The sequence below is a fragment of the Eublepharis macularius genome, chromosome 4 (assembly GCF_028583425.1).
Source record: "Eublepharis macularius isolate TG4126 chromosome 4, MPM_Emac_v1.0, whole genome shotgun sequence".
NCBI lineage: Eukaryota > Metazoa > Chordata > Lepidosauria > Squamata > Eublepharidae > Eublepharis > Eublepharis macularius.
The window spans coordinates 169631956-169656460 of record NC_072793.1 but is presented as its reverse complement, the minus strand read 5'-3'; the positions used below and the strand labels follow the sequence as shown (position 1 = coordinate 169656460).

At 45.7% G+C, this 24505-nt stretch overlaps 2 protein-coding genes across 5 annotated transcripts; both read left to right on the top strand.

Annotated features, from left to right (window-relative positions):
• The first annotated feature begins 733 nt into the window (after positions 1–733).
• Positions 734–8886, top strand: LOC129328726 (zinc finger and SCAN domain-containing protein 31-like). Its single transcript, XM_054977986.1, has 4 exons — positions 734–796; positions 1940–2739; positions 3269–3395; positions 5939–8886. The coding sequence occupies exons 2-4, from the start codon at positions 2008–2010 to the stop codon at positions 6760–6762; spliced, it is 1683 nt and encodes a 560-aa protein (XP_054833961.1). The 5' UTR covers positions 734–796; positions 1940–2007; the 3' UTR covers positions 6763–8886.
• Positions 8887–14166: 5280 nt separating this feature from the next.
• LOC129328724 (zinc finger and SCAN domain-containing protein 31-like) lies at positions 14167–22786 on the top strand. 4 transcript variants are annotated; one of them, XM_054977983.1, is made up of 5 exons: positions 14167–14210; positions 17783–18606; positions 19424–19544; positions 20013–20141; positions 22009–22786. In XM_054977983.1, the coding sequence occupies exons 2-5, from the start codon at positions 17875–17877 to the stop codon at positions 22713–22715; spliced, it is 1689 nt and encodes a 562-aa protein (XP_054833958.1). In that variant the 5' UTR covers positions 14167–14210; positions 17783–17874; the 3' UTR covers positions 22716–22786. The 4 variants fall into 4 exon arrangements, with proteins under 4 accessions (XP_054833958.1, XP_054833955.1, XP_054833956.1 ...); XM_054977980.1 differs by having other exon boundaries at positions 14184–14495; XM_054977981.1 differs by lacking the exon at positions 14167–14210 and adding an exon at positions 14523–14566.
• The last annotated feature ends 1719 nt before the right edge of the window (positions 22787–24505 follow it).

The following is a 24505-nucleotide window of genomic DNA, read 5'->3' as shown; positions in this document are numbered from 1 at the left end:
GGAGAAGAAAAATGGGTATAAATATCTTAAAATAAATGGCAGATTTCATTAGAGCACATAGATCCAAAAAAGACTGTGGGATGCAATCAAAGACTTGTGGGACAGAGCTGCAAAAATATATATGCAGTTGCCTTATACAGAGTCAGATGCTTCGTCTGTGAAGGACATTTTCGTTGTCTTCAATTGGTTTCCAGGGTCTAAAATAACTTTTTACCCTACAGGATCTTATTTTTAAAAATGGAAATGCCGAGAACTGATGTACTTGCAAAACAAATCCTCTACCACTGCGCCACAGCCTGCACCCTTAATAACACCTTGTTCTCTTTGAAAATATAAAAGCTGACACTTGGTCAGCTAATCAGAACACACGCATCTCTTGGAAGAGAGCAGAAGGGGAAGGGGGTGGCAGATCTTCAGTTAACAAACCTGGACATTAATCTTAGGTGCTGCACTATGTAACAGAAGCCAGACTGAGTAAAATGACCTAGTGACTGGAAAGCAAGCAAGCAAATTCCTCCCCCTAGCAAAGTCCCACAGCCAACTTTTCCATATTTGTGTTTAGAGGCCAGAATTCCCTGGGAAGAGGATGGTTTTAAAAGGAAGGCTCAAGGTGCTAGCTATGAATTAAAAGAGGGGTGAATGTGTGTTTTTGGCAAGGTGTGAAAGGGTTAAAGCAAAAGAGCAGTTTCCTAGAGAGGCCAAACATAGATGGAAGGGAAGGCTGTTTTCCTTCCAGGGGTGGAGTTTGGTTCAGAATTTCTGAAAGGAGGAGGAGGAGGAAGCTCTAGAGTATAAGGTAAGTTATAGGGTGGGGGGGGGGGAGGAATTCCCCAAAGGGGGAGGGGGAGTAGATTGCAGGCGATACAACATGTAGGGGGAGGGGAGAGGAGAAAGAGCCCCCAACTTTGTTCCCCCCACCCCAGCTGATGGTGACAGTCTTGTCTCAGCAAGGTCCCTCCCAGTCACTTCCTTCCAGATCGGGGCAAAGATTCCCTAAGTCACTGCAGCTTCTTCTAGGGCAGATTGGGGCTTTGCAGTCGGGCAGGGGGAGTAGCCCCTGTGGGGGGAGACGCCCCGTCCAATCTGAGAGAGAAACGTGTCTGCTACTGCAGTTCTTGGATCTGAAATGTAACCCATGTAAAGTCGCCAGAACAGCAGTTGATAACAGTGCTGTTGGGGCGCTTCGAATCCCCTCCCCTTTTCTAAGGAACTGGACTTGTATTGTAGTAATGAGGTACTGAAACAAATGACAAGAATGCCCATTGGGAATTATGGGGGATGCCAGAAGGCCCATTGGGTATAATGGGAACCCAGAATACCAATTAACTTCCCTGGGTTCTATTGAAACACATTACAGTATACAAAAGTTGCAAGTAAATGCAGAATGGGTTTAAAGAAACCTTCTCTGGGCCTGGAATGCCAGCCCCCAGAGGGGCATGGTGTTCTTGAGAGTGGCCTAAGAGTTCTGGGACTGGAACAACAGCTCACAGACTGGAATGATGGCCCCTGGGACCGGATAAACTACTTTAGATCTGGAAGGACAGCCTACAGACTGGAATGTCGGTGACTGGGAATAGAAAACCTGCTCTGGGACAGGAATGACAACCCCAGAATAGAATGATGGTCCTTGGGAGTGGCATAAGCATTCTGGGAGTGGAATGACATAGACTAGAATGACAGTCCCTGGGACCAGATAAACGGCTCTGGAACGGGAAGGAGAGCTCCCAGAGTGGAATGGTGGTCATGGGGAATAGAAAACCTGCTCTGGGGCATTAAGGACAGCTTCCAGAGTGGAATGGTGGTCACAGCAGGGAAATTACCTCCTTCAGAGAATTCCAAAGCCATTCTCGTGTCTAATGGCCTTGCACTTTGCGAATGGCTGTTCTATTTGTTGTTGCTTTTTTTGTTTCTGTTATCCATCTTTTTGTCTCCACTACAGAGAGAAGCTTTTCACGCCAATCTAGAACAGCTCAATTCTGAGAGCCTGTAACGGTGAGATCATCCGCAATGAAAATGGAGGAGGAAGATCTAGTGAGTGGGACACAAGAGCATGAAGCTGAAGCTGGCAGAAAAAATGTTCACGTCCACCAGGCAGGGAATCTTGGGGAGGTGTTGGAAGGAATACCTGGAGGGATTTTGGTGAAACAGGAGCCAGGTGAGCAGTGGGAAGTTCAGTGGCAGGAGTTCCTGAAGAGCATGGAGAGCCCTCAGTCCCATTGGGTGATCCCACAGCTGCCGCAGGAGCCCACCCCATGGGATGACACCAAGGCCTTCCTGGACTCCTTTGAGCAAGTGGCTGAGGCCTGCCGGTGGCCAAAGGAAGAGTGGACAACCCGACTCCTGCCAGCTCTCAGTGGGGAACCTGAACAGGCATTCAGCAACTTGGATATCCAAGAGAGGGGCGACTATGCGAAGGTGAAGGCGGCCATCTTACGAAGGGAAGCCATGCGGAGGGAGAAGCAGCGCCAACACTTCCGCCGTTTCTGCTACCAGGAGGCAGAGGGGCCAAGAGGGACATACAGTCGGCTCCAGGAATTTTGTCATGGGTGGCTGAGGGTGAAGAAACAGACCAAGGAACAGATCCTGGAGCTGCTGATCCTGGAGCAGTTTCTGACCGTCCTGCCCCCGGAGATCCAGAGCTGGGTGAGGGAGAGCAGTCCTGACACCTGCGCCCAAGCAGTGGCCTTGGCCGAGGAGTTCCTGCAGATGCAACGGGAGGCCCACCGAGAGAAGCAACAGGTGAGATGGTTTCATCGTGGTGAGTCATTGGGTGGTCTGGTGTGTGGGCACAGGAAGCTGTACTTAGATCATTGGCCTATCTAAGTCATTCTTGTCTACTCTCACTGGCAGTGACTCTGGGGTCTCAGGCTGAGTCTTTCCCATCATCTATTACCTGAGATCCATATAAATGAAGATGCCAGGGACTGAACCTGGCACGTTTTGCGGGTAAAGCAGATGTTCTGGTATTAAGTGATGGCCCCCTTCTTAAACGAACCTGCCGTACCTGATTTTAGATCCTTAGCCTACCTCATCTTTTCAACTGGAGATGCCAGAGAGTGAACAGAGCCCTTCTGCATGTCAAACAAATGCTCTGCTACTGAACTATGGCCCTTCACCAGGGTTATAGAGTTAAGAAGAGCAGTTCTAGGTCTGAGGACAGATTGTCCTAGGTTAAGTTGGTTCAGAGCAACAGGTTGCTCTGCTGTGGTAAAGGTGTGGCCTGGTTTTTCCCCCTCCGCTCTAAAAGGGATCCCTGCTGCTCTTTCAGGTGCTGACGAAACTAAATGAGGTGGCTGTGAGTCCCTTAGAGGCAAGGCAGGCTCAACCTGGGCCTAGGGAGAGGCAGCCACTCCAGGAGGCCCAGCCAGAGATGGATGACGAATCCAGGCTTCGGGGTAAGGATTGTTCATGACCGCTGTGTGGTTGGAGGGTTCTGTTACAATGCATTTCTTTCTGTCTCTGCTGGAGGCTCTGGTGGTTATCCACTCATATTATTGGGTATGTTACTGGGATCAAGGTGGCCTTCTTGTCCAAGTCACTGTCCAACCTAGAACAGGGGCCTGTGACTTATGGCTCACTTTGAATAATATTCCTTCAGTGCTTGGGAAAAGGCTGAAAGAGCTTCAGCACATTCCACAGAACACCACATCCGATGCAGCGTTGTATGGGGTGCAACCCCAAATGGTGCATGAGATCTCCTGATACAGTCTTGCCAGATCTCGATAGCCATTTTGGGTTGCTAGGCAATTCTCAGCAGAAATGGAGAGGGAAAGGGAAAGCAGAGATTGGGGCAGGGGGGAAGAATAGGAGCTGGATTAAAGGGGGGAGAGTCAAGGGAAGGGTTAGAAAAACAGGAGCCAGCAGGGGGGACAGGGCTACAAAAAGGGCCAGTGGGGAGAATGGGATTTCCACCCCCCTGCATGTCCTTGTCACTCCTCTGCTTGTAAGATCAAGAGAATAGCCATGCAAGATCATACCAATAGTGCAGCTTCTGTTTCCAACACTGGCCAATCAGATGCTACAAGGGAACTCCCAAGGCAACAGCCCTCCCCATATTTGACAATCAGCAGCATTCCTCTTCTGAGTCCAGAGATCCCATTTAGCTGCCATGATTAATAGCTAGTGATAGACATATCCTTCATAATATGTCCATCACCACATCTTGTGGCATTGAGTTCCACCAGTCACACATTTACTCATTCACCCACCAAAATTGTTAAGTTCTTTCACATGATGTATAAAACTGAAATTTGGTCCACATATGCCCAAATTAGTAAAAGGAGGGCTCTAAAACATGAAACATTTATATGCTGACTAATCAGAGTCAATAGCATGATGTACATTTATGAATTTCTTTGTGTTGATTAGAGATGGGCACAATCTGGAAAAATGGTGGTTCATTGCAGTTTGTGTTTTTTGTCATGTTTCACGAACCATGAACCAGCATAAAATTGCCCAGTTCGTGAATTGGTTTATTTGGTTTGTGAATATATCATTTCTGGGGCAGCAGAAGGTCTGCAGAAGCCCATTTCCCCTGTTGCCTAGGAAACTGATTGATCAGCACCACGCTGTCGGCAGTGATGAACCAAAAAACAAACCAAACGAGCCGCTCTAAAAATCGTTGCGGTTTGTCAGAAATGCTCTGTGATGAACCGTTGGTTTGTGAACCAAAAAAAGGCCCGGTTCGTGACGAACTCTGGTTCGAATTTTGGTTCATGCCCACCTCTAGTGTTGATATAATCATATAGAAGGTGATTTGAGCTCAAAAGCTATAAAAAGAGTAGTTATCTCCTTAAAAAAAACCCCCACCCTTCTTGCCTGTTTCTCCATTTCCTGCTCTTAGGATTTAAAGAGCTGGAGACTATGATGCTGTGCATAATTAAAATCAAACCCCATTGAATGACTTCTGAGTAAATTTGCATTAAGACTGGGCTATAGGTCAAATTAGTATATGGTTTTCTGACATTATAATCCCAACTCCTGTCATTATAATCCCAATCTGTCATTATAATCCCAACTCCTCATTGCCTGTATGCATGCTCGCTGTAGTTGATTTGAACGAATCTCAGGCTATTGATTGATATATAATAAATATATATGTAGGTTGGATTCTCTCCTCCCTTCTGCTCTGAACAGTCTGCAGAGTTCTCACCAAAAGGGAATATATTTTTACTCTCTTTCCCCCAAAAGCAGTAGATGCAACTTTGAAAACTGATATCAAATGCTTATAAAGAGAATTAAAAATGCTGTAATTTATTAAAACTTGAGTCAGATTAGATCTTGGGCCTCCTAGAATTAAGAAGTCCTCAGACAGTCTTTGGAAACTTGGCAGGAGACTTAGGGCCAAACTTGATGCTACTGCATCCACCACAAGGACATGGAGCCATTTTAGAGTCTTTTTTTTTTTGGTACTTTTAAAATTGCTGCAGGGCCAAATTTTGTCAGGGACTGTAGCGGTGGGGAATGAGGGGCTCCTGTCCCCCCTTCACCCCCCCCAAGAGCCAAAATGGCCTCATGACCTCTATTCTGGGCCTTTTCCAGAGCCACCTAATGGGAGGTAACCTAGAACAGGGCTTTCTAACCAGATTTTAACAGGAAGGGCACTTCATATAGGGAAGACCTTTTTGTCAAAAATCAACTTTTCAACTATACATTTCTTTATTCGTTTAGAAAATGTATATATGCTGCCTGTACAGAGTCCTGCTTGAACAGTAAAACAGTACAATAAATTATAAAACAGCGCAAGTTATCACTAATAAACAATCAAAATGTGCTGGAGCCTAAATACGTCTTGAAGTCCCCAGTCTAAAAATGATATTCATTGAATAGTTTAGAAGCAGACTGTACACACAGGTTAAAAAGTCCTAAAAGTGACTCAAAAGCCTTCTGAAATGCAATTATTGTTTCTTTCCCCTCCCTCCTATTTTTATTCCAAAAGGTTTCATGCGGATGAAAAAGCGTGAAGAGAAAACCAATATGGACAGTTTGGAACTAGTGAAAACAGGTGGTGTGTTCCATAGAAGGGCAACAGGGACCATTTCTGAGGGAGAGGGAAGATCCTCTGGGCAACAGGAAAGCCCCAATAGGCAGCAGAGGAGCCCCCCAAGGAACAGAATGAGCAAATCGAGTCTTGCTGGGGCGAACAAAGTCCCCAGTGAAAGCCTAGCAGGGCCCAAAGATGCGAGCTGTACTGTTGCTGAGGAAGGCTTCAGAGAGGGACTGGTCCTTCCCAGACAAGAGGGATTCCATAATGCGGAGACACTATCACAGTGTCAAGATTGTGGAAGGAATTTCGTTCGCAAGGATCTGCTGATGAGGCATCAGCGAATCCACATGTTGGACAAAATGCGGAAATGCTCATACGCTGGGAAAACCTTCTGTCCGAGGTCAAGCCTCATACTTCATGAGAGAACCCGTGCTGAAGAGAAACCCTTCCAGTGCTCTGGCTGCGGGAAGCGGTTCACTCGAAATTCCCTCCTGATTAAACACGAAAAGACCCACGGAGGAGAGAAACTGTATAACTGCTCGACTTGTGGAAAGGGCTTTGTTTATAGCTGGAACCTCATCAAACACAAAAAGAAGCACACGGGAGAGAAGCCGTACCAGTGCTCAGCCTGCGGGAAAACCTTCTTTGAGCGTTCAGACCTCATCAGGCATGAGAGAACCCACACGGGCGAGAGACCCTATAAATGCTCACTCTGTGAGAAATGTTTCAGTCAGAAGTGGCTGTTGATCAAACATGAACGAACTCACATGGAATAGAACTGAATGGACCTTCGCCATCCATACCGGAGGAAAACTGTATGCCGGCTTAGTGTTTGGGAGAGATTGTATTAGAAGTTGTTAGTTTGGAATCCATGAGGCAGTGATCCCCAACTTTGGTGAGGTTGTGGGCATTTCTGTGATTTTAAGGGTAGCAGGAGGAAGTAAAGGGCGAAATGACATTGAGCTATGTGCCAGCATCATGTCCAGACATCTCATGCTGTAGAAATGCTGTGGTAGAGCATCAGTCAACATGCTGATGTCACATCCAAGTTTTTGCCTGGCTCTGACATCAGTATATAGCCCCTTTGCCTGCCCCAAACCTCCTGGGGGGGGGGTGCCAAGATGCTTCCTGGTGTCGCTAACAAAATGGCTGGGGGGGGGGGCAGTTCCAGCAGCCATCCCAAGATGCAGGGAGAACGTAAGCCAAGCATCTCTTCACATTGGAGTCAGCTGCTTCTGAATGGGTGCCTAAGTTCTCCCCCTAAGTGGGATAGAATGAAATGATTTGGAACATTGCCCCCTATCCCCCTAAGTGGGATAGAATGAAATGATTTGGAACATTGCCACCGATCCACATCTCCACCTACAGGATAATAGTATAAGACTCATGAGTTTCGGCAGATTGATTTCTCTATCCCTGTCTCAGCATTCTGAGAACAGTGAGTATGCTGAGTCCTAATCGAGTCATTTAGGAGAAGCGTTCTTCTTGGTGTTGTTTCTAAATTCAGACATGTTTTGTGCATATCTGGGGTGTCCCCTGAATAGGTAGAGATCCCCTTTCTTGTATGCAGATATTCTGGTTTTGCTACTTTCATGATGGGCACATGGTCCAACCCTTGTACCTTTCAAAGGAGTGATGCTAAGTATCAGAGAACCCTCAGGGCCGACTAAGACAGTGTTGTGGCAGTTTTAACCCATGTAAAAGGCCTTTTTATTTTAGAACAGGAGCAAGCTCAAAATAAACAAAATTCATGAAGAGACAGAGATACACAGAGGGATACACAGAAATACACACATCCACAGAGTTTCACAACTGTGGACCCACATCTTTGTCAGCCAGGGAAACTGGGGAGACGCCATACACATTTTCAGCACATATTAAATACCTTTACAGATAGAAGAACTCTGATGTAAGGGCAGTGATAAATCACATGGTTTTTCTTTATCTCCTGAGCTCAGATCAGAACTACAAGTTTACTTTTTTATCTAACCACACTGTCTGATTTGAAACTCTACATCTCTTGCAATCTCTAGGTATCATATGTATCAACCATTTTGCAGGACAAGGATCATGATATGATATAGAACATAGAACAAAGAGCATGATGCAGAAATTAAAATACATTAGTATAAGTCTGGCCGCATCAACCAGAGAGTCAGGAATGCAGGTCCCACACTTTTTCACAAACAAAATTGTAGTCAGTGAAAAAGACAGCTCCTCTTTTATAAGGTTTGGCTGAATCAATTAAAATGACATATTGTTTATTAAGACCTTTTAGAATGACAGGTGTTATAACAACATAAGATCTTATGCATAATTTTCTGGTTTTGTAGATATATGTCACAGTACTATTATTTTATTAAAAACAGACACTTGTATGGTTTTCCAGCATGGGGGAAAACTAGTCCCAAAAGGAAACCACAAAGACAGCATTGTCGAGAAAGAGACTAATAGCCTAACACACACACATTCTGTGGCCTCAATCCAGATTGAACCCTCCCCTACTTTGGCTGCTGTGTATTGTTTAAAAAAAAAAAGATCTGTTCATAGATCTCCAGCTATTGTATTTAGCTTGGCACTTGATGAGAAGCCACACTCACCATCTGACCCTGATAGTTTTTTCTCGTAACTACCTTCGTCTAAGACAGCAAGAGCACCCACTGTATTTCAGCACTCAGGTTACAAATGTGCCAGGGAAGCTATTTGGGTTCCATGATGAAATAGTGGCCAAAGGATTTGGCATTTCTTGAATCAAGCGATCAGGGGCTTTAAAACGCTTAATGCAGAACAGTTGAGTTATTCTCTCCCTATGTACTGAGAGCCACATTGCCATTATCATATGTTGTGAACCTGATGCTTTGCACGCTTGCCTACTGTTCCTTTTTGTAGCCAATTAAAAAGCACCATTTACAAAGACTGAATTCCCCCCTGGGGTCATTTTCCTCCTGTTTCTTTAATTTTACACATACACACCAACAATACAAACAAGTAACTTCTAAAAAAGGTCTCCAAGACGGAAGGTTGTGTGGGAGAGGTTGCCATCTCTGGGTAGGGAAATTCCTGGAGATTTGGGGTTGGGGCCTAGAGCAGGCAGGTTTTTTTTGGGGGGGGGGGAGAACACAGCAGGTTGTAATGCCATAGAGTCCACCTTCCAAAGCAGTCATTTTCTCCAGGAGAACAGTTCTGTAGGTTGGCAACCCTAATTTCAACTCTGCCACCAGCTCTGATTTTTCACCACTGCCACCAGCTCACACATCCTCCCCATACTTCTTCCACACATCGTCACCACCCCAAACAAGATTGGGGCTGCTAACCTGGGAGGGGTTGGTTATTCCCTAAACAGTGTTTTCTGGGGCCAAAACGATACCAGTGTCCACCTGAAGTATTTTGTAGCAATGGGAAGAAGAACATGTTTCCTCATACTTCCACCATACATGGTTTATTGATTATTATTTTGGAGGGGGGACTCAGGTTTGGCTGCTTTGACCTTCATTCTTGCAGGATTTCAGTCCCTTTCCCCCCTGTCCAAAGGCAGGAGTCTCAGCTAAGAGTCCCCCCCCCCCTCTTTAACCGGAACCTATACATAATAGCAGGAAGGAAGGGAGGCAGGCAGGCTCTGGTTCCAAGTGTGTATCTTCTTTTTTTGGAGGAAACGAAGAGCCTGACAAGAATAACAACTCCTACTGAGCAGCCAAAAAAACCTAAACTTTATTTGAACATTGAGAACAAACTTCCTGTAACTTCCTAGTTATTTATTTACAGTATTTAAATGGACTAATCTGCAGTTTTTGATACAGTAGACCATGACATCCTGTTGTGGCATTTGGAGGCAGAAGTGGGTATGAGTGGACGTGCCTTGGACTGATTTAAGTTATTCTTCATGGAATGAACTGAAAGGGTTGCTGTTGATGACCAGCTACCCTTAAGGTGGGAATTATCTTGCAGGGTTCCACAAGGCACAATCTTATTCTCCCATGTTATCAATATGCAGGTGATACTCATCTCTGTATCTTGCTATGTGTCAGGGGTCTGAGGCTCAGCCCCCAGACTTGCCAAGCAGAACAGGTGGGGCACGGCCAGGAAGCAGCTACTCTGCTGCCCCGACAGACCAGGTCCCAAACTTGCCAGCATCTGAGGGAGGTAAAGAAGCACCCAAGCCTCAGAGGGCTAGAAGGGGCAGGTGGAAGCCAGCCAGCCCCACCCTCCACTGGGAGGCTGGGAGCCCAGGCAGGGAGAGTAAGGACAACCAGGAGGGGATCAGATTAGAGGGAGAAAGCCCAGGAAACAAAGACAGACAGCAGCTTTACCTGCAGCAGAGGGCCACACCCCAGCCTGCATGCAGGCTATAAGGAATCAGCCAGAACCATGTGGGGCTGAAAGCAAAGCAGCCACAGGTGGAGCTGCCTGAGGCCCTTAGCAGAGACAGCCAAGGCATTCAGCAAAGCAGCCACAGGTGTGACTGCCTACAACAGCCAAGGCTGTGGCTAGGGTGCTGGGGCCATGGCTGAGAGGTGGAGCCAGGAAGGAGGAAAGGAATATAAGGAAAGGCCACCCACAGGGCGAGGTGGGTTGTTGTGTAGGGGAATGGTGGAAAGAGAGAGAGAATGAGTGAACAGTGGACAGGAGGGGGAGGAGTAAGGCCAACAGCTGGATGGGGGCAGCTGTCATGGAAGGCTGCCAGGATAAGGTCAGGTTGAGGGGACCTGAGAGTGGACTGTGAGGGTGTGAGGGTGAGGTATACCCCCCCTTCCTTCCACAGAATGGGATCCCACATATTTCCTGAAGGTCCTTCAAGGCGGAGGTCAGGCCGGCCGGCACCTCACCGGGCAGTGCCCTTGGCAGAATCTGACATCCCTGAAGGCCCCTTAAGGTGGAGGTCAGGCAGGCCGGCATCTCACCGGGCAGTGCCCTGGGCAGAACCCGACATCCCTGAAGGTCATTTAGGGTGGCAGTCAGGCAGGCTGGCGTCTCACCAGTCGGCGCCCTTGGCAGAGCCTGACACTATCCAAGTTCCCTGGTGATGCAGTAGCGGTCCTAAGTCACTGCCTGACAGCTGTGGTCAAATGGCTGAAAGCGAACAAATTGAAACTGACAGGATGGAAGTGTTGGTGGTCAGGAAGGCAGAAATCTTGAAGACATTCTGCTCCCCAGTTTTGAAAGGTTTCAATTGACCCCTGCAAATTCAGTTAAAAGCCTAAAGGTCCTACTGGATCCAGCACTGCTGCTAGAGAAGCATGTAAATGCAGTTGCAAAAAAGTCCTTTTTCCGAGACACTAGCCTGGAAGATGGCCCTCTATCTTCATGTGGTTGATCCGGCCACCTGGATCCATGGCATGATAACATCATGACTAGACGAATGTAATTCACTCTATATAAGTCTTCCCTCAAAGTCACTTCTGAGACTCCAGTTTGTACTGAATGCTGCCGCTTAATTATTATCAGGAGTTAGCTGGAGCATGCAAATTATTATAAAATTCTGCAGTCACTCCACTGGCTACCCATTAGTTTGGCTACCACATATAAAGCCCTACATGGCATTGGCAGGACCGCCTCTCTCCCTATGCTCCACCACTGCAGCTTTGTTCATCTGAACAGGGCCTTCTGCAGGTACTACCCTGCAAATGGGCAAAATCAACAGCTGCCCTCTGTGGTGTCCCCCACCTTACGTAATGGCTTGCCTGAAGAGGGCCGATTCCAGATGGCCAGAAATTGTGGTTTTTCTGCGGAAATAATCGCTTACCGGCCACGCGTTCACTTTCGTCTCCATCCGCTTTGTCTCGCAACGTGCCGTCCCGATTCCGGATGTTCGCACGGCCAACTGAGGTACCCGGGATTGGTTGTTTCCTCCCCGTCACAGTTGACGTTGGGGGCCTTCATTGGTTTGCATTTCAGTTTTTTTAAAAAAAAAAATTTGTGTTTTGCGCAAATGCGCAAACGCGCAGGTATGCGAATACGCAGCGTTGATGTTTGTGCGCTTTTGTGCATTTGTGCACATTTGCGCAGTTCGATGTGTGCAAACGTGCGACTGCACAAATGGCGCCTGGTTTTAAAAAAAAAATTAAGGGAATATTGTTGCCGGCCAGCCGGCAAAGGAAGGAGGGAAAGGGGAGGGCCTCTCCACGGGGACGAAGCGTCCAGAAGTGTGCAAACCCGCAATACCGTCCGCTTATAGAGCGCAACCGAGCGCCATGGACCGCAGGTAAGCCGGGACAGGAAATTGCAGGTTTTTACGAATGAGGTCGCTGAAAAAGCGAAAGCACTGGTTCTATTTATGCCCATCTGGAATCGGCCGAGCTTTGGAAAGCTCCCACTCTCTTGAGTTTCCACAAATGATTCAAAACCAAATGATCAGAAGGGCTTTTTATTCAGGTAATAGGCTTGAGCTATAAGAAATGGCTCTGACAAATGTCTTCGTAAAGGGACAGGGGCTGTAGACTATGCTACTGGATACTATCTGTTTGTGTAGACATGCTTCTACTGGGAAGTTTCTGTGTCATTTAATATGTTATGTCAAATTAGAAATAAATTTAACCTCAGGGAGGAACCCTTATGGTACTGATATCCTGCTTTTTATTCTCAGCTGTGTAACACAGTCTTCGTAGCCTGTAGTATGATAGGAACCGATCATTCTTATTAAAACCTAAAGAAATGCTGCCCATGGTTGTTGGGGGTTTTCCGGGCTGTATTGCCGTGGTCTTGGCATTGTAGTTCCTGACGTTTCGCCAGCAGCTGTGGCTGGCATCTTCAGAGGTGTAGCACCAAAAGACAGAGATCTCTCAGTGTCACAGTGTGGAAAAGATGTAGGTCATTTGTATCTACTCAGGAGGGGTGGGGTTGAGCTGAGTCATTCTGTAAGAGTTTCCCAGGGTGTGGAATGCTAATGGCGGGAGGCTTCACTGTATCCTGAGGAGGTTCTTTTGCATATGGATTGGTGCTTGATGTGCTAATCTTCTCTGCAGGGCTATTGTTGGGTGTGGAGTGTTTTGTTGGCCTGGTGTTTTTCAGAACTGGAGCCCATGCTCTGTTCATTCTTAAGGTTTCTTCTTTCCTGTTGAAGTTTTGCTTATGCTTGTGAATTTCAATGGCTTCCCTGTGCAGTCTGACAAAGTCTGACTTTGCTTTGTCAGACTTTGTCAGACTGCACAGGGAAGCCATTGAAATTCACAAGCATAAGCAAAACTTCAACAGGAAAGAAGAAACCTTAAGAATGAACAGAGCATGGGCTCCAGTTCTGAAAAACACCAGGCCAACAAAACACTCCACACCCGACAATAGCCCTGCAGAGAAGATTAGCACATCAAGCACCAATCCATATGCAAAAGAACCGCCTCAGGATACAGTGAAGCCTCCCGCCATTAGCATTCCACACCCTGGGAAACTCTTACAGAATGACTCAGTGAAGCCTCCCGCCATTAGCATTCCACACCCTGGGAAACTCTTACAGAATGACTCAGCTCAACCCCACCCCTCCTGAGTAGATACAAATGACCTACATCTTTTCCACACTGTGACACTGAGAGATCTCTGTCTTTTGGTGCTACACCTCTGAAGATGCCAGCCACAGCTGCTGGCGAAACGTCAGGAACTACAATGCCAAGACCACGGCAATACAGCCCGGAAAACCCCCAACAACCATCGTTCTCCGGCCGTGAAAGCCTTCGACAATACAAATGCTGCCCAGTTTAGAAGAATGTTCTAATTCAGCAGACTCCAGTGTGAAATTGCGGAATCAGAATTCATTAACAATGACATCACTTGGATTCCAAACGGGAAATGTATTCCAATTCTACTGCAAGTGTTCAGTATCTCCTGAGCTACAACATACTAAAGAGGGAGAGGGGGTTGCAATATGAATTGTGGGGTTAAAAAGCCATACTACTCAAGTGTTTCTCTCTGTGCCATGGTTTTGCAATGCCCAAAACTATACAAGTGCAGAAGCTGTTCAGCACCAGCCAATGTGGGCTTGATGATTTCAGTTTATGTTCCTCTTGAAGGTGCCAAAAGACACATGTTTGTTTTCTGAGGCTGTTCAGCCGTTTCTCTGTTTAGCATCTGCTGTGTTCCAAAGGAGTTAAATTGACAGAGCCTGGCTTCCTAGAGAGGAAAGGAGAGAGATGGGGGGGGGCGTGTAATAGTGGAGCTGCTTTTCCTGTTGGGGAAGGGAGGGGTTTGTTTTGGATGTCCTTTTGATGCAGAAAGAGAGAAGGGAGGCTGCATTAGGGAGGTGAGAAGGAGAGGGGCAGCAATAAGAAGGGCAGGAAACTGGGGTGGGAGGAAGGAAAGGGCTCCCCACAGCTCTTCCCCGTTGATTCTGATCCCATACAGATCATTCCTCTGTTCCTTCCCCAGCAGGCAGAGGGTGAAGGACAGCCCTCTGTGCCCAGAGCCAATATTCTCACCAACCTCTGGGTCTCGTCTCCTCCCTAATTGAATGTGTGTAAGATCCAGTTGTCTTTCCTATGGATAGGCTCACTTACTTGAGCCATCTGGACATGCAAAAGATAAAGAAGTAATTGCTTTAAAGATTGTTACAACTTATTACTATAGTATTTACTCAAATGCAAGACTAAGTTTTTTCAGGTATGCCATCAAAAACTATGCTGTCTTAAACTTGCATACAAGTTACAGTTATGTCTACTAATTTTTTTTTTGCAGGTAGCATTTGGAGAGGGGATTGTCTTACATTCAGGGTAATCTTCCTTTCAAGTAAATACAGTATTTGCCTAGTAATGGATGCAGAGGAGTTAGCCGTGTTAGTCTGTGGTAGCAAAATCAAAAAGAGTCCAGTAGCACCTTTAAGACTAACCAATTTTATTGTAGCATAAGCTTTCGAGAATCACAGTTCTCTTCGTCAGATGCATGATACAGGGACTGGTCAAATATAGAAAGGGAGGAGAGAGAAGAGGCAATTAGGGGGGGAAAGGGGAGGGTGCAACCAAAACATTCCTTTGCTAGTATATATAAACATCTCCTTTTGGTGTGTGTATCAGTTGGCTTCAAAGGAGTTTGCCCTGTTAGTTTGTAGCAGCCAAACAGCTAGACCATCCAATTCCAATGCAGTATGAGCCTTCGATAACCACAGCTCTCCTTGCCAGATGCATCTGACAAAGAGATCTGTGGTCCCCGAAAGTTCACGCCAGGTGCCACTGAGCTCCCCCAGACCCCACCTCTGTAAAGGAAATCTGTTACCTGTGATAATGTGATAACCATTCATAGTCCCTATTCAGTCCCAGCTTGACAGAGTCAAATTTGCATATGAATTCCAGTTCAGCAGCCTCCCGTTGGATTTTGTTTTTCAAAGGTTTCTGTTGAACTACCCCAAATCCATAAACCGGGCAACCCAGGATGCCCCATTGTCTCAGGAAGAGACACTATCACGGTAGGAGTCTCAGGATACATGGACTCTATCCTCAGGCCCTATGCCACCAGCACACCCAGCTATTTACGGGACACCACTGACTTCCTCAGGAAAATACAGTCCATTGACAACCTACCAGATGACACCATCCTAGCAACCATGGATGTGGAGGCTTGATACACCAATATCCCACATGCAGATGGACTGCTAGCCATAGGGAATACCATCCCGGACAAAACCACAGCACACCTCGCCACTGAACTTTGTCACTTCGTACTCACTCACAATTACTTCGAATTTGGTGACAACTTATATCTACAGATTAATGGCACAGCCATGGGCACACGCATGGCACCACAATATGCTAACATATTCATGGCAGACTTGGAACAACGCTTCCTCAGCTCCCATCCACTGGAACCACTACTATACTTAAGATTCCTGGATGACATCTTCATCATTTGGACCCATGGGAAGGAAGCTCTTGAGAGATTTCCTCAGGACTTCAATAACTTTCACCCGACTATCAACCTAAGCCTGGACCACTCTACACAACAGGTACACTTCCTGGACACCACTGTACAACTACATAATGGATCCTAAACATACCACTCGGTCTATTGTCTACAGCCAAGCCTTACGTTACAACCGTATCTGCTCCAATGCTCTCGACGGAGACTCACATTTAAGAGATTTACAACAAGCATTTTTGAGACTACAGTACCCACCAAATGAAGTGAAGAAACAAATCAACAGGGCCAGACTAGTACCCAGAAACAGTCTGCTCCAGGACAAACCTAAAGGAACTAACAACAGAACACCACTGGTTGTCACCTATAGCTCCCAGCTCAAACCCATCCAACGTATCATCAGTGAGCTACAACCCATCCTGGAAAATGATACCTCTCTCTCAGAAGCCCTGGGTGGAAGACCTTTCCTTGCCTACAGACAGCCCCCCAACCTTAAACGACTGCTCACTCACAACCATGAATCGGCCAGCAGAGTCACCAGCACAGGTACCAGGCCCTGCAACAGACCCAGATGCCAGCTCTGCCCCTATATCTACCCAGGGAATACAATTACAGGACCCAATGGCATCAACTACACTGTCTCTGGCTCTTACAGCTGCTCATCCTCCAACCTGATATATGCCCTCATGTGCCAACAATGTCCTTCTGCTCTGTACATTGGACAAACCAGCCAACCTCTATGCAAAAGAATAAATGGACACAAATCTGACATTAGAAATGGAAACGTCCAGAAACCAGTGGGAGAACACTTCGATCTACCAGGACATTCCATCAAAGACTTAAAGGTCGCTGTAGTTCTACAGAAACCTTTGAAAAACAAAATCCAACGGGAGGCTGCTGAACTGGAATTCATATGCAAATTTGACTCTGTCAAGCTGGGACTGAATAGGGACTATGAATGGTTATCACATTATCACAGGTAACAGATTTCCTTTACAGAGGTGGGGTCTGGGGGTGCTCAGTGGCACCTGGCGTGGGCTTTCAGGGACCACAGATCTCTTTGTCAGATGCATCTGGCAAGGAGAGCTGTGGTTATCGAAGGCTCATACTGCATTGGAATTGGATGGTCTAGCTGTTTGGCTGCTACAAACTAACAGGGCAAACTCCTTTGAAGCCAACTGATCCACACACCAAAAGGAGATGTTTACATATACTAGCAAAGGAATGTTTTGGTTGCACCCTCCCCTTTCCCCCACTAATTGCCTCTTCTCTCTCCTCCCCTTCTCTCCTTCCTCTTCTATATTTGACCAGTCCCTGTATCATGCATCTGACGAAGAGAACTTGATTCTCGCTACAATAAAATTGGTTAGTCTTAAAGGTGCTACTGGACTCTTTTTGATTTTGCCTAGTAATGGAAACAGAAAATCTTTCCAGATAATCAGAAATGGTTAGAACAGATAAAATATATTTATAATATGCTGTGGTTAACTTACAAAGATCTTAAGATATATTTTTTCCAAAAAAAGATCCACAATGGAATAGAGTAATTATGTAGAATTGTTTAATAGAAATTATGTAGAATTGTTTAATAGCAGTGTATAGAAATTATGTAGAATTGTTTAATAGCAGTGTATAGACAGAAAAAGCTGGTAATTTTGTATAGCATAAAAAGAAAAGCCTGGTAGTTTTGTAATGGTAAAGATGCAAAGTAAGTTTTTTTCTTCACTTTGTTTAACGAAACATTTGTATGAACCAGTATAATATATTTTGTGAATGTGTAATGTTTATACATTTCACGAGTTAGATATGTTAGAAATCAAGCATTTACAAAACAGGCATAGAATACAAATGAATGTGTCCTATAATGTTTGCATAATTAGAAAATGTCTGATTTTTTTAAAAAAATGGTAGCTGCTAGACAAGAGGATCAGTCATTTAATTATGTTTTATTGTGTGCCTCCCACCCAGCCTTTTTTGATAAAGATTCAGAATGCGTGTTTAGCGCAAATGTTCTAGGGCTTTGTGCTGTAAAGCTTGTATCAGTGTGAAGTCACCCACGGATGAAAATGGAGGAGCAAGAGCCCCTGAGACCTACCTTCAGGAAGGACTTGGAAAAATCCTCTCACATACTCCAGGCTGGGTATGTTAAGGAGTTCCTGCAAAAGAGACCAGGAGAACAAATTAAACAAGAACCAGCTGAAAGTTCCTTTCAGCAGTGGGAAGTCCAGTGGCAGGAGTTCCTCAGGACAGTAGACTTTCCTCAGTCCCAGTGGACAGTCCCACACTTGCCAGAGAAACATTCACCCTGGGAGGATGCCAAGGGCTTTCTGGCCTCCTTTGAACAGGTGGCTGAAGCCTGCCGGTGGCCCAAAGAAGACTGGGTGACCCGACTCCTGCCAGCCCTCAGCGGAGAAGCTGAGCAGGCTTTTATCAATATGGGGGCCAGAGACAGAGAGGATTATGGGAAAGTGAAGGCAGCCATCTTGCGTGGGGATGCCATCAGCAGGGAGAAGATTCGTCGAAATTTCAGACATTTCTGCTACCAGGAAGCCGAGGGGCCAAGAGGGACATATAGCAGGCTCCAGGAACTTTGTGGTCGGTGGCTCAGAGTGGAGAAGCACAGCAAGGAGCAGATCCTGGAGCTCTTGATCCTGGAGCAGCTGCTGACCATCCTGCCCCCAGAGATCCAGAGCCATGTGAGGGAAAGCGGCCCAGAGAGTTGCTCACAGGCAGTGGCCCTGGCTGAGGAATTCCTCTCAAGGCAGAGAGAGGCCAAGACGCAGGAAAAACAGGTGAGGCCAATTCATTGTGTTTCTACATGGTAGCAGGACCTCGGAAGGAGCAGGGATGACATTTCTGTCCATCTTAAGGCAATGAAGAAGAGCTGCAGGTCTTGATATGTTGTAGAAGAGGCCAAAGTGTTGGATTTTGTCTAGAAAGATCTGGATTCAAATCCTCACTCAGCCAGCCTACCCTCAAATGCTGGGTGATCAGTTGTATGTGAACCAGGTTGGTCCAGGGTTTTTAGAAAAAACACTGGCCCCTTATGGAAGATCCCCTTAAGCTCCATTATTTCCTAAATAAATTTAGTTCAGATCTCTCCCTCACCGAACGGGTTTACAGAATGGTAATAAAGATGACTAGGGAGGTCTGAAAAATGTCCTGAGGGAAGGTTGAAGGAACCAGGTATGTTTAGCCTGGAGAAAAGAAGACAGTGTGAGAGAGAAGATCGCACTCTTCAAATACTTGAAAAGTTGTTTCATGGAGGAGGGCAAAAATCTGATTTCTGTTGCCTAGGAGATAAAAACTAGATTTAACTTAATAGTAGATTTTAGTTGAACCTTAGAGTCCTTCCTAACACTAAGAAGGATCTGAAAACAAAACAGGCACCCCCTTGGCAAAGGCCGGGCTGCCATCTGCCAAGGATGCTTTCGGATTTCCTGCCTGGTCAAGGGTTGGCCTAGATGACTTCTAAGGCCCTTTCTGTGGCCTTAGCAATGGAGCTGCTAAGTCCAAGGCGGGGGGGCAGTATCCTCCCTTCTGTATCCCCTCCCACAGCCACCCAGCTCAGTCTCTCTGCCCTGAAAGGTTCCCTCTCTGTTGTTGCAGGTGCCCTTGGAGGAGGCATCTGGGAGTGTCTCCAAGGCAGGCCAGGACCCATCTGAATGCGAGCAGAGGCAATTCTGTATGGAAACCAAGCAGGAAGAGGATGGGGATACAAGCTTGCTGGGTAAGGAATTTTCTTGGTGGGCTGAGCTCGCCTGTGGTTCTGTCTTTCCCATTAGGGAACCCAGGAGCTCTTCTGCACTCAGGATCTTCAGGGTCTTTAACATCCTTTCGGGAGAGGAAGGGGGGAGAACTAATATTCAGTAGATTACCCTGGAGTTTGTTTCTCATGCACCCCCCCCCCCACTTCTCATAGAGCATCTGCTTTGCCCTTAGCTGTAAGAGCCAGCGTGGTGTAGTGGACAGAGTGTCAAACTGAGGGCCAAGCTACAAGTGACAAATGACACTTGAACGGCAAGTGTATTTCTCCCTGTTCACTTGCACTCCACTCAATCCACTTGTCGTTCAAGTGTCATTCGTCACTTGTAGCTTGGCCCTAAGATCTAGGAGATGTACATTCAAATCTCCATTCAGTCATGGAAGCTCAATGGGAAACCTTAAAAACATAAGGAGAGTCTTGTTTCTCTCAAAGACAGCAGCAGCAAGGAAGAGACCAAGTGGTGGACTTTTCCTCCGGAAGGCTTTATATCACCAGAAGCCATCAAAAGTTCAAGAGGAGACCCAGGAAAGCATCTTTCTTTCCCTACTGAATTTGCTGAGGGTAAGTCAAGGAGGGCCACTTCCACATAGAGGCAGGAAAAGGTTGTGGAAGCAGAAGAGAGGGGCGGCATGGGAATGGTGTCCACATGTCTTGTTTATTATACCGACAACAACAACATTTGATTTATATACCGCCGTTCAAGACAACTTAACCCCCACTCAGAGCAGTTTACAAAGTATGTAATTATTATCCTCACAACAATCACCCTGTGAGGTGGGTGGGGCTGAAAGCGCTCCAGAGAGCTGTGGCTGATCCAAGGTCACCCAGCTGGCTACAAGTGGAGGAGTGGGGGAATCAAACCAGTTCTCCAGATTATAGTCCCACTGCTCTTAACCACTACACCAAACTGGCTCTCTTGCACTTCTTGTACCTCTCCACTCCTGTCTCACCCCCTTGTGGTCTCTCACATCACAGCCAAAGTACGGAGACAATGACAATTGTGTGGTCAACTCTTCCTGTGCTGGGCACCCCCTTGCACCTTTGAGCTGCAGTGCTCAAAGCTGGTTAAAAGGGCTGAGGAGAGCGGGTTTGCAGAGTTTACCCTCCCCCCTTTTTGGACTGGCTGCAGCCACTCTCAATTTTGTCCTATCTTGTGAAGGATTTAGTCTGGGGAATACATAATGGGGAAGATCTTTTCCTTGGATAGCTTTCCATTGAACATCAGGAGGAAATCATGTTTTTTTAAAAAAATATTTTATTTATTTAATATATCTCTCCTCCCACCCCACCCTTAAAAGCTCTTCTGTTTCACAAGCTTGGAGTGGCTGACCACAGCAAAATTAAAACATTATTTGCAAAACAGAGATCTGCTCGATTGAATCCTGACCATGATCAATCTACTAAAACATCAGGAAAACGTTATGTCCATTCTAATCTCAAACATCCCCCTCCCACCTCCCCAGATTTTGCGTTTTACGTATAAACAGGGACCAAAGAAGTATCAACCAAAAGAGCCTGCTGGAAGAGCCGTCTCTTATAGGATTTCCTGACAGGCCAGGAGGTTGAGATTTGGCACATTTCTTTGGGAATGCTGTTCTTCTGTTGGGGAACTGCCACAGACAACAGCTTCACTGTAACAAGACATGATGCAAGAGAATAGATAGTTGAATGTCCTGCAAGCTCCATGCTTTGCCATTTGGTTTCCATATCTCTAAAAAGAAGAGGGTTTGGTTCCTGCCATGTTGACAGAGGGAGGTTGCCAAGCCCAGAAATATAAGAAAATCTGGGTCTGTGGCCAAGATATGGGTGTGCACCCGTCTTGACTGGGATATGCTCAGCTTTTTGCTAGTCGGTCAGCTGGTAGACTGCAACCTGAAGGTCCATGAGTATTTTTTTCCTGTTCAGTTTAAGACTCTTTGGATATTATCCCCAAGGCTGAAGGAGCAAGTGGGAGCCCTGTGAGAATCACTGTCTTATAAGTCTGTTTCCACACACTTTGGATAATGCACTTTATAAATCATTTGGAAGTGGATTTTCCTGTTTCACATAGGAAAACCTAGTTGCAAATGATCACTAAAGTACATTGAAAGTGCATTATCCAATATGTTGGGAAGCAGCCTTGACCAACAGTCCTCTAACCACTATATTGCACTGCCTCTGTCATTATTGGGATTGAACAAATTCATGGACGAGAGGTCTATCGGTGGCTGCTAGCCGTGGTGACTAGAGGGAACCTCCATGTTCAGAGGCAGAAAACTTCCAAAGATCGGTGCCAGGAGGCAACTTGGTAGGAAGGTCTTGTCCTCTATGCCTTGTGGTTGGCCCTCCAGAGAAACCAGTTTGCCACTGTGTAAGACAGGATGTAGCACTAGATGGATCACTGGACTGATCCAAAAGGGTTCTTCTTATGTTCTTATTTCTCTTGCAGCCAAAACCTGGATCTCCAGATGTGACGGGGAGATATATATGCCAGACAGCTCAGAACAGGTGGGGCCATGTGGATCACTGATGTGGAAAGAGAAGCAGGATGTGTCTCAGGTACTCCACCCACTGGAGAAAACAGAGGAAGGACACAAGACTCCTAGGGACACCCCAGTTCAGCCTGAAATTGATGCTAGTAAGAACCAAAATGTTGCTGGTGCTTTCGGGACAAGCTTCAGCCTGAATCCCAGCTTTACAAAGACCCCTCAACCAGGAAGGAAAGTACATAAATGCCTGGTCTGTGGGAAATGCTTTTTTTCCAGCTCAAACCTCATTGTCCACCAGAGGACCCACACAGGAGTGAAACCCTATAAGTGCCTGGAGTGTGGGAAGAGCTTCAACCGGAGCACCAATCTTACTACTCATCAGCGAATTCACACAGGGGAGAAACCATATCAGTGTATGGAGTGTGGAAAGAGTTTCAGCCGGAGCCACCATCTTACTTCGCATCAGAGAATCCACACAGGGGAGCGACCTTATAAATGCTCAGAATGCAGCAAGACATTTTGCGACCAGTCAAGCTTTATTAAGCACAAGAGAATTCACACTGGGGAGAAACCCTATAAATGCTTGAAGTGTGGAAAGAGCTTCGGACAAAATACAACCCTTGTTAAGCATCAGAGAATCCATACTGGGACAAAATCTTCCATATGAACCTTTCCCATATTGGTAGGTGGGTTTCTGAGGCTCATGAGTTAATTAAAGAATCAGGGTCTTCTTGCCTACAGTTCTGTGGTTCCTTGGGGGCTCTGATTGCATGTTTTAGTTTGGATGCTTTGCATAATGCTTTGTATTTTTATTACTTAAATCAAATCAAGCCTGAATTCTCTCTAGAAGCTAAAATGACAAAAACTGAGGTTATTCTACTTTGGTCACATCATGAGAAGACAAGACTGTCTGGAAAAGTCAATTATACTAGGAAAAGTGGAGGGCAGTAGGAAAAGAGGAAGACCTAAAACGAGATGGCTTGACTCAGTAAATGAAGCCACGTCCTCCAGTTTGCAATATCTGAGCAAGTCTGTTAATGGTAGGAAATTTTGGAGGTCTTTAATTCAAACTCAGAAGAATCATAAAAAACAAATAATAAATCTTTATATGAAAGAAGTGTTCCAACATCCAAATTCACACAAAAGAATCTTTAAAAGAAATTATAATAAAAACCCCGATCAGTGAAACTTTTTTCCACTGAGAACAGACCTAGCCCTGGACCCAGGAAAATACCAGCAAGGTTCAAATCAGAATGAAAACCTTTTCAGATTATCAGACTTGATAATCCACCAGGGAAACAATATGGGTGACAGTACAGGATGCTTGAATCAGTGAAGAGAAGGGAGAGAATTCTCTAAAAGGTTGTGACCGTTTCTGCATCTGTCAGCAGCATGCAAAATGGGACAAAAACTGTTCGCTGATCCCCCCCCAAGAGTGCCAACTCATAAATCAAAATCATTTCTCCCTCATTTTTATAAGGTTGATGGCAAATGGCACTTTACTTAATCCAGATAGTCACCTAAGTATATGATACAATTGTAGTTTATTCTTTTGCCTTCCCAAGGAGCCATAGTATGAAGAAATTCATTTTGATGTGCCACAGTTGGGTACATAAGATCAGGTCCGTGTGTTATATGATTTTCACCCAATGTAACTGGAGAAAATTGATGTTTTCTTTGATTTAATTGATAATGGATTTTTAACAAAAACAGTAATGGATCAAGATGGGAAGCCATGTTAGTCTGTCTGTAGCAGCAGAAAAGAGAAGGGTATAGTAGCACCTATAAGTCTTTAACAAAATTTATGGTAGGGTGTGCTCTTTTGTGAGTCACAGCTCACTTCTTCAGAAATTGAAGAATACTCACTCTGAAGTACTGAGCTGTGACTCACAAAAGCTCATAACCATACCATGAATTTTTTTAGTCTTATAAGTGCTACTAGACCCTTGCTCTTTTCTGCAGTAATGGATCAAGGCATTATTATCTTAGTGATTTATTAGCTTTCCAACAGTGCTTGAAGATTTGAAATTGGTAACTTGGTTCACAAGTTATAGTTCAAAGTGGAAATGGTAGGAAAAATTGGCTTTGGCCTTCTTGATGACAAAGTATAAAAGCTTAAGCTACCAATCAGAATGGGTTATCACATCGAAGCATAATATAAAGACATACATCTTTCAGAAAAACGTTGTGCCACTGATACGGACATCTGGCCTGGCCCAGGGTCTAATATGTAGGTGTTAGAAAAAGCTGGTGGCAAGAATGGCAGTTTTGATCAGGGAAATGGTATAGGGGGGGGGGGAGTTGCAATACAGTTGTAATCTGCCTTCAGTCCTGAGTGGCAGGAGAATTGTAGGGTATTTTATTTTTTATTTGTATCATTTAATTGCATTTATACCCTACCTTCCCCCAGCAGAGAGGACCCAAAGCAGCTTACAACATTCTCCCTCGTCTCCATTT